General features: G+C 41.9%; 1 protein-coding gene across 2 annotated transcripts in view; it reads right to left on the minus strand.

Moving 5' to 3' along the window:
* Positions 1–6,131: 6,131 nt before the first annotated feature.
* greb1l (GREB1 like retinoic acid receptor coactivator) overlaps positions 6,132–16,623 on the minus strand; it is a 34,961-nt gene continuing 24,469 nt past the window's right edge. For both annotated transcript variants that reach the window (XM_086128743.1, XM_086128742.1), the window contains exons 25-33: positions 16,319–16,458; positions 15,791–15,952; positions 14,411–14,615; positions 14,126–14,288; positions 13,435–13,662; positions 13,214–13,355; positions 12,540–12,740; positions 11,221–11,359; positions 6,132–8,598 (exon numbers count right to left, since the gene is read on the minus strand). In XM_086128743.1, coding sequence (XP_085984869.1) covers positions 8,435–8,598; positions 11,221–11,359; positions 12,540–12,740; positions 13,214–13,355; positions 13,435–13,662; positions 14,126–14,288; positions 14,411–14,615; positions 15,791–15,952; positions 16,319–16,458 — 1,544 coding nt within the window. In that variant the 3' untranslated portion in view covers positions 6,132–8,434. The remainder of the gene's footprint in view (positions 8,599–11,220; positions 11,360–12,539; positions 12,741–13,213; positions 13,356–13,434; positions 13,663–14,125; positions 14,289–14,410; positions 14,616–15,790; positions 15,953–16,318; positions 16,459–16,623) is intronic.

The raw sequence follows: 16,623 nt of genomic DNA on the forward strand, positions 1-16,623 counted from the left end.
CATACATATACACACTGTGTATATATTTATTAAAAAGATTCAATTCGGTTGCATTCAGTGGGCTTATTATTCGATTAAATATGGTATGGCTGTAGCTTTTGTCATGTTTCTTAATATGCAACACCAAGTAAAAGCTCTCCAAAGCTCAAATTAAGCAACAAATCATCAGCGATGTCAAATTGATTTCAATCTCTTGTGCATCTCCCATAAAAGACAATTCGATATCTGGCCCGTTAAATGTGGTGCGATGTAAAGATTTGAAAATGAGTTGGTTCATCAAATCATAACTTAATTTTCCGATTGGAATCGGGTTTTGTTATCCCCCTAATCTATAGTACATATGATACGTTTTTGCTGATGTGATCCTTTTTATTTGATCCCACTGCTAAATAAATGTGAAGTCAATTAAAAAGGGTTTAAAGTGTGAATTAATTGATTGATTTTATTTATTTTTTTTGGTGAATAAAACTGTGATTCTCCAACTTCACCACACGGCAGACCACATACATGGCACTGCAGCCATGTGTCTTTAGTTTTTTTTTTGTTTTGTTTTGTTTTGTTTTGTTTTCAGTGAAACTGTAATTCGCCAACACCAGCTTTAGGGAAGCTACATAAGGCAGCAAGGCGTGGCAAAACGTCTTAAGATGCCAGACTTGAGATGTGGATATCATCTACAGGCATTCATCTTTATTCATCTATTTAGTTAGTTGTCAGTGAAACTGTGATTCACTGACGACATCTGTGCTTTCATCCACAACCATCAAGGAATGTGTGGCAAAAGTCTATAAGATGGCAGGTGCTTTTGACATTTTAACGTGCGGCAATAAGATTTGAAAGCAAAAGTTTCTGACTTGTACATGCATATAATTGACAATGAGCGTAAGATGTGCAATTGAATAAATGGTTCAAGAGTCTCCATTCGTCTGCCTTTCCCTATACACTCCAAAGATGGCATTCACTTGTGTTGATGGGACAGTGTTCTCTCACTTATTGTGGTTAATGGGGAACAGAACCCCCCGCGAAAGAGGAAAATCCGCAAAGTAGGTACCAGTCCAGGTATATACCTAGGGACACGTGTGTGAGTATATATAATATTTATTTATTATATATATTATATAATATTTATAAGGCCAAATGTAATGGTATACATGCATGTAGAAGTAAATGTTTGTAGTAATTAACATTACTTAATTCTATATACTTATAAATATATACTGTATATATCCATCCATCCATTTTCCGAACCGCTTGATCCTCACTAGGGTCGCGGGGGGTGCTGGAGCCTATCCCAGCCGTCTCCGGGCAGTAGGCGGGGGACACCCTGAATCAGTTGCCAGCCAATCGCAGGGCACACAGAGACGAACAACCATCCACGCCCACACTCACACCTAGGGACAATTTAGAGCGTCCAATCAGCCTGCCATGCATGTTTTAGGAATGTGGGAGGAAACCGGAGTACCCGGAGAAAACCCACGCAGGCCCGGGGAGAACATGCAAACTCCACACAGGGAGGCCGGAGCTGGAATCGAACCCGGTACCTCTGCACTGTGAAGCTGACGTGCTAACCACTGGACTACCGGGCCGCCCTACTGTGTATATATATATATATATAAATATACAGTAAAAAAAAATTCCTCGTCTCACCCCCCCTCAGGTGGTGTCCGTCCCTCATTCAGCTCGGGTCCTCTACCAGAGGCCAGGAAGCTTGAGGGTTCTGCGCAGTATCCTTGCTGTTCCCAGCACTGCACATTTCTGGACTGAGATGTCCGATGTTGTTGCAACCACTCATCTAGTTTGGGGGTCACTGCCCCGAGTGCTCCGACCACCACAGGCACCTTTACCTTCCAGGCTCTCTCCAGCTCCTCTCTGAGCCCTTGGTATTTCTCGAGTTTCTCGTGTTCCTTCTTTCTGATGTTTCCATCACTTGGGACCGCTACATCCACTACAACGGCTTTCCTCTTCCCTTTATCTATGATCACGATATCTGGTTGGTTCGCCATTACCATCTTGTCAGTCTGGATCTGGAAGTCCCACAGGATCTTCGCTCTGTCATTCTCCACCACCTTCGGAGGTGTTTCCCATTTTGACCTTGGGGTTTCCAGTCCATACTCCGCACAGATGTTTCGGTAGACTATGCCAGCTACCTGGTTATGGCGTTCCATGTAGGCTTTCCCTGCCAGCATCTTACACCCTGCAGTTATGTGTTGGATCGTCTCAGGTGCCTCTTTGCACAACCTACACCTTGGGTCTTGTCTGGTGTGGTATATCTGGGCCTCAATGGCTCTGGTGCTCAGGGCCTGCTCCTGAGCAGCCAGGATGAGTGCCTCTGTGCTGTCCTTCAGGCCAGCCCTCTCTAGCCACTGATAGGACTTCTTGAGATCGGCCACTTCAGTTATGGTGCGGTGGTACATCCCGTGTAGGGGCTTGTCCTCCCATGATGGTCCCTCTTCCAGCGCCTCATCTTCTGTTCCCCATTGTCTGAGACATTCTCTGAGTACGTCATCCGTTGGAGCCTTCTCCTTGATGTATTCATGGAGCTTGGATGTTTCATCCTGGACAGTGGCTCTCACACTCACTAGTCCCCGGCCTCCTTCCTTTCGGCTTGCGTACAGTCTCAGGGTGCTGGATTTGGGATGGAACCCTCCATGCATGGTTAGGAGCTTTCGGGTCTTAACGTCCGTGGTCTGAATCTCTTCCTTTGGCCACCTTATTATTCCTGCAGGGTATCTGATCACTGGCAGGGCATAGCTGTTTATTGCCCGGGTCTTATTCTTGCCATTGAGCTGGCTTCTTAGGACTTGCCTCACTCGCTGGAGGTATTTGGCCGTAGCTGCTTTCCTTGTTGTCAGTTCGAGGTTGCCATTGGCTTGTGGTATACCGAGGTACTTGTAGCTGTCCTCAATGTCTGCTATTGTTCCTTCAGGGAGTGAGACCCCTTCAGTGCGGACTACCTTTCCTCTCTTAGTCACCATCCGACTACATTTCTCAAGCCCGAATGACATCCCGATGTCGCTGCTGTAGATCCTGGTTGTGTGGATCAGGGAGTCTATGTCCCTTTCGCTCTTAGCATACAGCTTTATGTCATCCATGTAGAGGAGGTGACTGATTGTAGCTCCATTTCTGAGGCGGTATCCATAGCCTGTCTTGGTGATTACTTGGCTGAGGGGGTTCAGTCCTATGCAGAACAGCAGTGGGGAGAGTGCATCACCTTGGTATATGCCACATTTGATGGACACTTGGGTAAGTGGCTTGCCATTGGATTCAAGTGTGGTTTTCCACATCCTCATCGAGTTCGCAACGAAGGCTCTTAGGGTCCTGTTCACCTTATACAACTCCAAACATTCAGTGACCAGTATATATATATACAGTATATATATATATATATATATATATATATATATATGTATACAGTATATAACAGTTTATATACTGTACACATGTATAAGTTTGGTTAGGTTAATGTATAAATAACAAAATACAGTAAACATAAACATGTAGTACTGTATATGTAACTCGCTGTTGTTTTGCTGACTTTCGCTGCAGACCTTTTGCGGCATGTTCGCTATTTATTTATTTATTTATTTTTTGGATGAATATTTTTGATGAATCCGCGATGCACTGAATCCGCAATAAGTGAACCGCGAAGCAGTGAGGGATCACTGTAGTTCCTCACAATTGACAATGAAGCAGGTGCGTGACGGGAAAATTCCCTGTCGCCTTCCCCTTTATCTCAAGTGGAAACGTGTTTTCTTCAATAGTTTTAATGTTTCTGTATAATAGTGATAATTACGGCTGTATAAATTAGACTAACATTGCCTGAGGACTGAAAGAAATAAAGCCCCCATGTCCCCTTGGTTTATTAAAGACTTTACTGCAGGGGTGCCCAACCTTTTTTGACCCAAGATCTACTTTTCGATAAACCAAACTCCCGCCATCGACCCGTTACAGCACGCCCTGACACAAGCACGCATGCAGTGATGACCAACAGCCATAACGACGAGGGATGAAACAGGACAACTAAAGTAGACACCAGAGTTTGTGAAAAGGAAATCGCTGCAAGACCTGACGCGGAGGCATGGGATGCACTTTTGTGGCGTTTTAACTCTTGTAGCTCATGTGTCCCGTTTTAAAAATGTTTCTCCAAACACTCCAGATTGCCATTCTTTGCCAGTGCCCTTTGTGAATTATACATGAAAGAAACTCTGAATGAGAACAATCATAACAATCAAAGATATTGCACAACAGCTCTGATCGCAAGCTGCAATTGCAGACTGCTGACCGCTAGCAACTTTCGGTGATGCAGATCACAGGCCAACGTAGGTTAAAGGTGACATGTGACCTGCTTTTTTATTTTATTTTATTTTTTAAATACTGTTCGTTAAAGTGAGACTGATACTATGCACTAACACAAAATACATCATATTAATAACACGCACACAGACACACAAATGTTTTGGGTTGTCCCCACACACACACCCCTCGCGATCGACTTAGAATCAGTCCGTGAGCTCTCGGGCGATTGCGATCGACGTAATGGGCAACCCTGCTTTATCGCTTGCTTTTTCTCAGTCTTTACCACTCATTTATATCATTTATATACACTTATCTTCGCCTAACACTAAACTGAATTGTAGGCTGAAATCATAAAGTATTACAAATTCAAAAAATTGAATCTATTGGCATCATCATTAAAGATATAGAAATATAATATAATAATCTTTCTAGAAACTTAACTCGAAATGATTGATATTAACCGTGATCCTATAGTAAATATGTAACATCCATTTGAAGGCACGTTTACATAAAATATAATTCCTTTCCACATAAAGTTCTGAAGACTTTATTACAACAGGAGGACAAGTGCCAACCAAACGGAAAGAACGCAAACATGACTGAAGCTTCAGACTTGTCCAGTTAGTCATTAAAAGCAAGATCCAAAGGTTTGCCAGAGAGCTGGGGGTTTATTTTCCCAAAGAGCAAAAATGAGGAGTGAGCGCGGCCTCTGTCCTCCTCCTCCTTATATGAACTGCAGCAGGAGCCTGAAAATAGCCCAGTATTACATCACACAAGGGCTTTAGGTTGATGTGCACTCATATCATACTTTGCCATTGAGACAGCAGAGTCCATATAAAGAAAGGCCGGCTTCCCTTGTGTCTAAACACACTGTGTGGCTTGAAAGGAGAAGCATCCATTTATTGTGGTGTGTGTGTGTGTGTGTGTGTGTGTGTGTGTGTGTGTATGTGTGTGTGTGTGTTTATCGCATATAATGTACATATTACTGTTGAGTGGCGGACATTAAGATTTCAATAACCTTGGCAGTATCGTTATTAGTGATTGTACGAGCAGTACGTCTGTTAACAGTACAATTACGATACAAGATGATTCACTCCACAATTCACCCTCACCCTTGTACGTTAAACATAGTGAATCATATTGCAATTGGAGTGAATCGTATTATTCCTGAAAGGGTATGGCCGGGGGCATATTATTTAGCTCTCCACGTCTGTGTAATGTTGATCATCCACTAAAAAGTGTAAATCTAAGGAAATTCTAGAATCTCTGGAGTCCTGAAAATTACATGTTGCGTCTGTAATTAAAACAACACCATATTTTTAAAATAGGCAAGTTGGCTTAGCTGAAAGCTAACAAACAATCCGTGAACACAATAGGCACATGCATACATTCTTTATCCTCTGCAAAAATATTACTGCCATGTGCTTAGTCACTTGAAGCAGTTCTTCATTTGTCTGCATGACTGTATCATACGGCCCCCTGGTGCTGGAAAGACACACACAAGAAGTTGTATTGGCAACAACAAAAAAAATACATTTTCGAAGAGGCTGAATTGGATTAATGGGATTTCCAAGTGTTTTAAGTTACAGAGGGAATTAAACTTGGATCTCAAGCAGGGTTATGATAGTTTGAGAGGATTTGTTTATTTCATTTTGCCTTTTATTTTATAAATTCACATCTGATTTCAGAGCAGCTTTGTTAGTTTTTATTGATTCCAAAATACTTTGTTTTAGTTTAGTTTTTATTAGTCTTATTATAGAGTTTTTGTGGAACACACAAAAAAATAATTGTTGTTTTGTTACGCTAGTGAAGTGTCAACATAGAGGACAGAAAAAAACCCATTTTAAAAGTCATTTTATTTTTATTATTACATTCATGAATTTCGCACAGCAACAACAACAACAACAAGGACAACGGCACTGCTGAGACAACATGAGGTAGATGCCGAAGGCTATCGCCGTGCTGCTTCTCTCTGCAAAATTACGTGAGCAAGTTGCATATTATTCAACGTTTATTCACGTGGACCTTTTGTGGGGTAGTAGACTTCTGATCACCACATTTTCAGGGGGCTGATTCGATTGGTTTTCATTATTTGGCTTGTTTAGTGCAAGTTCACTCCATTTCCTTACGCCTCAGTAGATTCACTCGCTCTAGTGTGCATGCAATCAAATACATGATTATCAGTCCAACAAAATGCAGCGTGAAATAAATAACTACATGGTGAGCGCATACAGACGCGTGGTTAAGGACACATCTTAGGTATTCTTCCTGCTGACAGAAAAAGACTGGGTAAAAGTTACACGCACACACAAAAATCTACAACGGAAACTCTTAGCTAGTGAAGGGGTGTGGGAGGGCGCACGATAGAATATATTATTAATAATAATAATAATATGGTAAACTTTAAACAGTACAATCGTCTATTTTTCTGGGAGTTTCTTTTTTTTTTTTTTGCTGCTGTTTGTTTTTGGCTCAAGCGATATTTCCTTTTTTTGCCTGGTTTTCATTGGTCCACGCATGAGCGAGTGTCACTTCTCCTTAAGGTATAGTGTTTGGAAAACCCTGAGCACAAACTCTTAGAAAACACATTCTCCCTTTCCCATAGACGAGGGAAAGGGACATATGGAAAATTGACTTTTTCGTGGCTTGGATACAAATAGTCGGGTTTCTGGAGTGCCTGTCTACCCATTGTAAATGTGAAATTAAACAACCAAGTAAATCTTTGGTCTGCCTGTTTCTGAAAATGTGTCTGAGCGAACCCTTCGGGACTTCTGCATAAAAGCCACGCCCACACCAAGTTTGTCCCCAAATGACATGATCGGTTAGGCTGGGTGAAGAAACATTCACAGGCCCCGATGCTCCAGCATTGTCAGAGCCCAAAGTTACCCTATTTTCCGCACGATAAGGCGCTTCGGAGTATAAGACGCACCATCAATGAATGGCCTATTTGAAAACTGTTTTCATATATAGGGCGAATCACATTATAAGGAGCATAGAATAGAAGCTACAATAGTGGCTGTGGTTGCATTCTGCATCCACTAGATGAAGCTATGCTAAAGGAAATACAATACAATACAATAAGGCTTTATATATATAGAGCCTCCACAACCGCTGCAGCTGTAACAAAGCGCTTTACAGAACAGTGAAAATACTACGTCCAAGAAATCAGAATATTGATCCATATATATATATATATATATATATATATATAAGGCGCATGGGATTACAAGGCGCACTGTCAGATTTTGAGAAAATTGAATGCTTTTAGGCGTGCCTTATAGTGCGGAAAATACGGTACGTTAATTAGGATTGGCTAACAGTGTTAAGCAGCAAAGTTAATATTGTGACATTAATATAGATAATATGTCTCCTATAAATTCGATCTAGAACAAAAAGCCATTGTTACATGGAATACATAGATATATGCCGAAAAGGTTTGTTATAGCCTGTGTGTGCGGCAGTGGGAGCTGAGGTGGGGGTGGGGGCTTGTTAGTGGTGGGTCAACCATAAATCTTTCTGTCTCCCGTTGATGAAAAATGTTAAGGGTATTGGTAATGAAGAATGGAGCAGCCCGCCTAAGTAAGTAGACAGTAAGTTTCAAAGTGTTCCGTGGTAGGTTAGCAAACTGAACATTTTGTATTGGATTCCATTACATACCGATAGGATATATTTTGTGCAGTTCAAACCACACAACAGCTCCATTACAGTATAGCACGCTGGGGCTGCAGAAAATGCGCTGGCTGGCTGCTATATGGCCCACCCTGCCAAATAATGCACTTTGAAGACAGCATGTACTGTCATATGTCCACTCGGCAGTGTTTTGTGTGGAGTTGTCAGACAGTGAAAGGCATGACGGGACAAGAAAAAGGTGCAGCTCGACGATGTCTTTGGTGCCAAGAAGAAAGTAAACAAAGTGAGAACATGTCCCCTCTTATTCCCATAAGTCTAATTTTCCCTTTTAAAAACCCTGAGATAAACACGTACGTCCACGAATGGGCGCACTGTGGTTAAAAAAAAGTCGACGTACAATCATAGCATTGCATAGCGTCCATCAGGCGAGCACACGCGTGTCCTCCCATTGCGCGTTTTGATGGCAAGAATGGCTGGCATTTGCTTTTGCTTTGCTCTTAGGCGAGGTGGTTCAAACGTGGCGTCCAGTGAGAAAGTACAACGGCCGGTCCTCGCTGCAGTTGGCCGTCTGGAACTCGTCGCGCAGGCGGAACTGCCACTCGTCCTCCAGTTCTAGACGCACGATGGTCTGACGCAGGGAGCTGCGGTCCTGGCAGATGACGCACAGGGTGGCGCCTGTAGGATGCCGTCGCAACACACAGTTTTTTTTAGGGCTAATTCCAATCTGGGTGACACACTAATCGTTTGATTCTTTAGGCAAGTGACCAAAATCCAGTGGCAGTGTGCGCATTTGGTACCGAGGCCTTTTGTGAGGGATTTCCTGAATCAACCTCTTTTAGCACCATTATCGCGTCGCATAATATAAACCATCAAAATTATTCAAAAAGGCAATATAACAACACACAACCCTACCACGTACATCATCTGGAAAAGGTCAGGAACAATAATATTTAGTACAGCACTAATTATTATTGTTCAAAAAAGCGGTTCAAAAAATCGTGATTAATTAATTGGGGTCTGTAATTGGTTAGCGGTAATCTAATTAATCTATTTTTTAATCTCATCTAAACATTACTGCAAAACCCCCTATTTTCATTTTAAATTCGTTACCTTATTGAGGCAGATCAAAAGATAAAAGAAAAAGTGGCATCGTAAAGTATTTTATTGTTTTTCAGCAGACTTGTACAGATGCAGTCCTAGCCATTTACTTTCTGCTGTATTTGAGACTATTCAAAGTCCGAAATGCAACCTTTAGTTTTGACCACAAGGGGGAATATCACTGTTTTGTTTGTTTTTGTAAATCTCCAAAGAATTACAAAATAAAAATAAAATAGAACATTAGGTCCTTAAAAAGTGCTTAGGTTAACATATCAAAAATGGTAAGAAAAATTTTCTGAGCAATACAAGGACTCAACACTGAATTTGCTTCAGATAATAAACAATAAATAAAACAGACCCTTAAATCACAGTGCTGTAAGTTAGCACTTCAGAATTAATAACACTGTTCATCATGACAAACTAAAAGTGCTGAAATAAACATCAATCACTTCTAGTAGTCTACAGAGGACACATCAACTCTGCCTCGCACGTGGGGTGTTCTCGAGTTTAGTTTGCCGAAGAGCTTTTCTATGTCTGGCTCACTCGCTATATGGCTAATGCTGACTGACGTTAGCTGTGGCTCCTCTCGCGACTGGGAGCTTTGCATTGATGTGGGAGGCTAAATTTGAGCTGCTTCGGTGGTACGCAAACTCCTTCTTATAAATTAGGCACAACACTCTACCTTTATTAATTGTGTCGTCATGGCGTTTTTGGAATGTAAATTTTCCATTCATTGTGCCAAGAACTCTCACATCCTGCTCCATTTTCACCTCTCCACTCCTCACCGCTGCTTACTAAGCCCGCCCAACTCCAATGGCAGCCTATCAGATTCGGCTAAACAAGCACCAACATAATGGCAGCCAATCAATGTTCGCTTCAGGCTGTGACTGACAGTTGTTTCCCCACCCTCAACAACTCGAACACAGGAAGCCAACACATAAAAAGCGCTATTAGAAAAAGGCAAGCCACCTACAAAAACAATAAAGGCAGAGATTAAAATTTAGATTAAGGAGATTTTTTAAAAAATGCACTAAATGAGATGCAATTAATTAATCGCAATCAACGTGATAATTTGATACCTCTAATAATAATCGATGAAAAGATTCGAAAATGAAATCAAATATTCAGATTCAGAAAACTTTAAATATGTCAGAGCATACCTGTCAACTCATACGGTTTAGCCATAGTTCATACGGATTTTGTGGTGAATCTTACGTATATGGCCGTATCGCACAAATCATACGGATTCTGAAAATTTCCGGGGGTTTTCCACCAAACAGGTTGTTCCGTTTGCTTTTGCCCAGAATGGTGCTCGTCTACTCGAATGCTTTCATTTCCGGAATACAACTCTGAACACAGTAATGCCACTAAGTAGAATGATGATTAGACATTAACCAGACATTGTGTTATCGAGATCTACAATAAATATCATTGAAAATTTCGTGGGGTTTTTTCTGCCGTTATTTTGACATATAAAATGCTTTGGTATAAGATAAGATAAGATAAGATATCCTTTATTAGTCCCACACTGGGGAAATTTACAGCCTCCAGCAGCAAGAATGTAGGCAGAAAGAAGAAGAAAAAACAAACAAACACCGTCCAATTAAGTGCAATATAAATACAAAATGGATAAGATATGTGATAAGGATTTTTTGCTCTTTATAAGGATTTTTTTGGTAGTTTATACAGGTTGGCATTCCGAAAAGTTGACAGGTATGTCAGAGAGATGGTGATTATTGAATGTATTACTGTGTAAAGATTCCCGCAGCTGTGTTTTTGGGGTTGCTCAAACAAGCTTTGTTCTGACCATCCAAGAAAAGAACCCCAAATTGGCACTTTGAAATTCTTCAACTTGAAGTCAATCAAACACGCTAAAACCAATCAAGCAAGAATATTTTGTTTTTATGTAGAGTATATTGCTGTGTAGTGCTACATCAAAACTTTCTGTTCAGGCTTTTTCAGAATTCTGGGGTGGTGCATTGCCCCAGTAGACCACCAGAAGAGATCCACCCCATGCACATCTCCACATTCCAACCAAAACAAGAGCAACTTGGAGTAAGCTTTCATTCTTTCATGACAATATATTTTGTATATAAATTGTTGCTGACAAACAATATTATGGTCCCATATTTCTGAGACCAAATTAACCAGCAATGTCACAGGAATTTAAAGAATTTTAAAATATCGTGAATAAATGACCTTTGAGGAAGCGGAACTTCTTGAGGAGTCCAGAGACGACGAAGGAGTCGCAGAGGTACAGCAGGAGGCCGCTGAACACCAGACCCTGGTGGTTGAGGTTGGTGGAGTGTGGACGGGAGTTGATGTAGCACACGGATATCTGACACACACACACACACACACACACACACACACACACACACACACACACACACACACACACACACACACACACACACACACACACACACACACACACACACACACACACACACACAACACAGCAGCGCTAGGTCCAGTGTAAGTGAAACAGTGTTTGTGTTTCAAATAAGTCCCCAACACCCCAAACGGGGCAAAAATGGACTACAGTGGCACCCTGACTTACATGTTCAATTTTTTCTGTGACCATGCCTGTGCAGGCATGACAGTCTGACTCCTTCTGTTTGAGTGAAGTACATACCGTTGGAGTAAAACATCCTTTATTGTGGGTTCCGGTTTGCGGTTCCGCTATTTCGCCATAATTATATTTTGGTGGTGGGGAGAGGCACTTAGAACGCAATTTTATTTTGAGATATAGCTCCATTTATAGCCACTGGGTGGGGGCACACGACTGTGTAGTAAAAAAGGAAGTGGAAAAAAAGGTGTCACTTCGCACCATTGTTACTTGATAGTAAGAGATTATTGTTGAAATCCTCTCCCATCCTGAGTTTTACACCTACAGAAAACAATGGCTGCAAGTTATAGTCATGTTATAATAAACATCTTTGGACATGATTATCAGTATACAGGTATAGGGTGGCCCAGTCCATGGTGAGCGCGTCAACCTCAGTGCAGAGGTCGTGGGTTAGACTTCCTTTGTGGAGTTTGCAAGTTCTCCCAGTGTCTGCGTGGGAGAACTCAGTACTCTGGGTACTACGGTTTCCTCACACATTCCAGAAACATGCATGGCAGGCTGATTGAAAACTCTAAATTGTCTCTAGGTGTGAACGCAAATGGTTGTTCGTCTGCCCGAAGACAGCTGGGATAGGCTCCAGCAAGTCCATGACCCTCGTGAGGATAAAGTGGATTGGAAAATTGATGTTTCGATTATTTCAGTCTTAAATTCAATTGGCTTCTTACTTTCCAGGGGTCAATTTTACAAAAAAGGCAACTGGAAAAAACAAAACAAACAACAACAAAAAAACAAAAACAAGGTAACTCCTTTAAATGATGATGGTGGGATGTTGTGAAGTTCACTGCTGCTATCTAGTGGCGGAATGTATGACGGTCACTAAGTAAAAATTTCGTTTTTGTAAGTTGGGGCACTTGAAAGTCAAGGTACCGCCGAGCTCAGTACTTACCTCCGGGCTGATATTGAGGTAGCTGTCAATGGACAGTACTGGGTTGTTTGGGTTCTGAATTGCTTTGGGGAACAGTCGGTGGCTGCAGCTCTGCAGGAACCTTTCCAGCAGGAACTGGGCCGGCGCATCCAGCAAGGTCTGCTCGCTGTCCGGGGCGCACACATACTGCGAAGGGCTGATGGGGGTCGGGTTTTCGATTTCCTGGAGATTGAGCACAAAACAAGGGAAAACGCAAAATTGATAACAATCACGCTAAATCTCAAGGAGGAGTTTGTCTTTGAGGTATCTTTGGAAATGATGAAAATGAACATAAAATGTCAGAAACAAAATGGCAGATCTCCAATGTCTTTTGGGGTATGGTCCCCCGAGACTTTTTTATAGGTCGACTCCAAATGATAAACGTGCCGACCAAATTTCATGGCACCCAATAAAACAGGCCGCTGGAGCTACATTTCCCCAATATAAGGCATCCCCAGTAAGGCATATTTTAAACCAAAATGTCAGCCATCCTGCGTATTTTCGGGCATAGCTTATTAAGACTTTTTTAGGGGGGGGGAGCAGGGGGGTCAACTTCTGAGAAGTGTGTCTACCAAAATACACACTACCAATTGAAAATGACTTCCGAGGCAGAATTTTTAGAATTTACCACTGCATGGACATATCAAGGCGCGCACCATGAGTTTGGGTTTGACCATGTAGTCTTGGTTACCACCGACTGGAATGTGCTTTTTCATCAAGCTGAAGCTGTTAAAGCGACACAGCAGGAGTCCGCTGCTGTTGACCCGGAGATTGAAGTCCACCTCCTCACAACTGTATCTGACGCAAAAATATATATACAGTATATATATCAGGAAAATAGATGCCGAACAACCTAAGCAGCTGCCTCAGGACTTACCGATTGAGGTCGTACTGGACGTTCTGGGTCAGATCCACGTTGAGCAGGACAAAGTCGTGGAGGTGGCCTCTGCTGAAGGGCCGACCAGGAGCCTTGCGGGCCAGGCTGCTGCTCCACTTACGGGCTCCACACATGGCGTAGAGTGAGATCTTGGGCGTGGTCTCCATGTGCTGCAGCACCACTTTCAGGGACACGTTGGTAAGCGCTGAGCCACCGTCGGATGTCTCGCTGCAAGAGCCGAGCAGTTGGCTAAGACTATAACAACAGACTTCTACAAAGGCACAACGGTTGAACTGCTGTCCAGTCCATGGAGGATAACAAAAGACAGACGGTGATATTTTAAATCTGGAGTGGACTGAACCGTTAACTGCGATTTATAAAATCAAAATACAATTTTATTTGCAGTTTACGGATTTACTCTGTTAACCTATCCTACTTTTTTCGCTGCTTCAGTGCCATCTGGTGACATCTTGATGCCGGGAAACTATACTGATGTGAGAAAAGGAGCTTCATTTGGACAAAAATAGTACTTTGCCATCATCTGGTTCCATTTGTAGGCAATCATAATCCTCTGTCGGATGCATTGATTTTTGCAACAGAACTCAGTCCCATTATAACAGACCTCATAGCGCGGAACATTGGACTGCCCAAAAAAACAACAACAACAAAAATTTAAATATGTAGGTACCACCTGTTGTCAGTGGGCTGCTGGGCGTTCCATAGAACACACGAGTCGTCCATCATGACAATGAAGGGCCAAACTTCCTGCCGCTTAACACCTTGCTCCTCCCACCGGTTCCTCTCCAGCTCCAGGTTGTGGTATGACAGTTCCTTGATCATGAAGCGAGCGGCGCCTGGAACAGACACGAACACTAACATATTACACGTGGATGTCTATTTTTTTTTTTTAAAGAGCATCGTTCTCATCTATAGCATTTATATGATTGGCTGTCGTACAAATTGTGACATCACTTACCGACTCCGGAGTTGTTGAACATGGCGGGCAAGACAAGCAGGATGTGGTTGGGCCAGTATTTCCGGTAGTGGGGCATCTCAAAGTGCTTGACCACCAGGATGTGCAGGTGAGCGACGCCCTCCATGGCGTGATAGATGTTGAGCAAGCCGTGCTCCTGGCGCCCCGTCGTTGGCGTGAAAATGGGGCTCTTCAAAAGGTCGGGGTCCTTGAGGCCAAGATTAAAGACCACCGGAACGTTACAATGATTACTTCCTGTATGCTATGAACAAAAACTCACCTGTTTATCCAATTGCAGTTTTTGGGAAAATGAAATATTGTTTATTTATTATGAAATATTGTTTGTGACCCTGCACTTTCTTGTTCAGGAATGCTGGCTGACTTGCCCTAGAAAGTCAAATATCCAGGAAGGTTAATTTCCTAATTAGTTAACAAGCAAGGTACTTTAACTCCCTTTATAAAGCTAACTAATGGGGACAAATTGCTAACGAACATGAAAGAAAGATAGGAGGTATCATTTTAATTTTAGAGTCATGGACTGTACCACGAATGCAAAGTGAGTCTCTTGGCAAAATTCTGCTAAATGGCTAACTTACTAATGACAGTGTTCAATATCAGTATTAAAAAAAAATAATAATAATAATTCTACCTTCACGTCATGTAAATAAATAGATAAATGTCTATTTGTTATTTAGCAGGATACTCCCTGCTTCATGGACAGATGGTGCCATTTTCTATGATGGCCAACGGCAACATAGTGAAATAAAAGGCAAAAAATAGACAATTTCCCCACATAACAATTGAAGTTTCTTTTAATCAACATTAGCTAGCTAACTAGCTAACTATACTCAATGTACTTACAAATGATAGTTTCACAAAAATAACTGCATCATCAAGGAATGGTGCCATTTTGCTTCTTGACTGGAATGTACTAATCACAGACCAGTGATGAAAAGTAAGTCAAATTTTACATTTTGCATTTAATGACTTATTCTTCGGCTAACGTGAAACAAAAATTGCTTTGGTAGCGATGGTGTAATCCTGCTAATTAACTAATTGCCAAGCAAGCTAGCTGGCAATATGGAAATATGACACTCAGTAAAGCACGTGTGAACTGTACAATTCATGTCATAATGACCAATGTGAATGACAAGAATGACTGGTGTAATGCAATAGAAGCTAAGCAAAGTCGAGTGTAATAATAGATATAATGTTCAATACTACTACTTAGAATACAATTCCACTCATAAGCTTCTGCATTACCATGTATCTTTTGCTTGAAATGTCTTTTATTCCAAATTTTTCATATTTTGCTGATCTAAGGCTAAGTGTTGTGCTTCTAAAGGCTGAATGTTTTAATTGGCCCGCGGCTTTTGAACTAACCTTGGTGGAGACCAGAGGCAGGCGCATGCTCTCCAGGTGGCTACCCTGTTGACTGAAGACAAAGTGCTGCTCCTTGTCTTTGGGAATGACAAATTGGAGCTGGACCTCCTCACCGAGCATGGACGAGCAGAAGGTGAAGGCGTGGAAAGTGCACTCGGACAGCTGTCACCCACACACGCATTGATAGCATTGAAAGAGTGATGCACGTGAGGTTGAGGACATGGTCAGCACTTGACCTCTGTACTTACGATTTTTGATTTGCTTGTTTTATAGATACGGCTTAGAAGTGTTTTTCATAGACGGTGATGATCACATCAAGGTTCCAAATGGCACACAATGAACTAAGTTGCTCAACGGTGTCGGAATTTGTGGTCACGCAGCCCAAAAAGGCACACTCAGTGCTGTACCTACTGTCTTTCATTGGATTATTTAATATTTCTGGACTATAAGTATGTTTCATACAAATATTTACTGTCATTCTAACTTTAGTACTGAACTATAATAGGTTAGTGATAGACACTCACTCACCTGTGTTGCAGGGCTGGCGTCACAGTAATGGTGACACTGTTCACAGTGATGAAAGGCGTTGTGAGCGGCAAAGCGAGTGAGCCGTATGGACTTGGTCTGCCGCTTGGCTTCCGTTCGGCATCCATCTTCTTTCTTCAGCACTGACACCGAAAAATCCCATATGTATGAATGCATCACAACATGTGGATTCAAGTTATTGACCGTTTCAACGTGACAAAACTCTGACTACACCACTAATAAACACACTCTCTTACATATGTCATTTGACCAAGGCAGAGCATGGCAATGGCTTGAATGCTGAATTT

Source organism: Hippocampus guttulatus, chromosome 14 (assembly GCF_054856545.1).
Source record: "Hippocampus guttulatus isolate MCC_2025c chromosome 14, RoL_Hgut_1.0, whole genome shotgun sequence".
Taxonomy (NCBI): Eukaryota; Metazoa; Chordata; class Actinopteri; order Syngnathiformes; family Syngnathidae; genus Hippocampus; species Hippocampus guttulatus.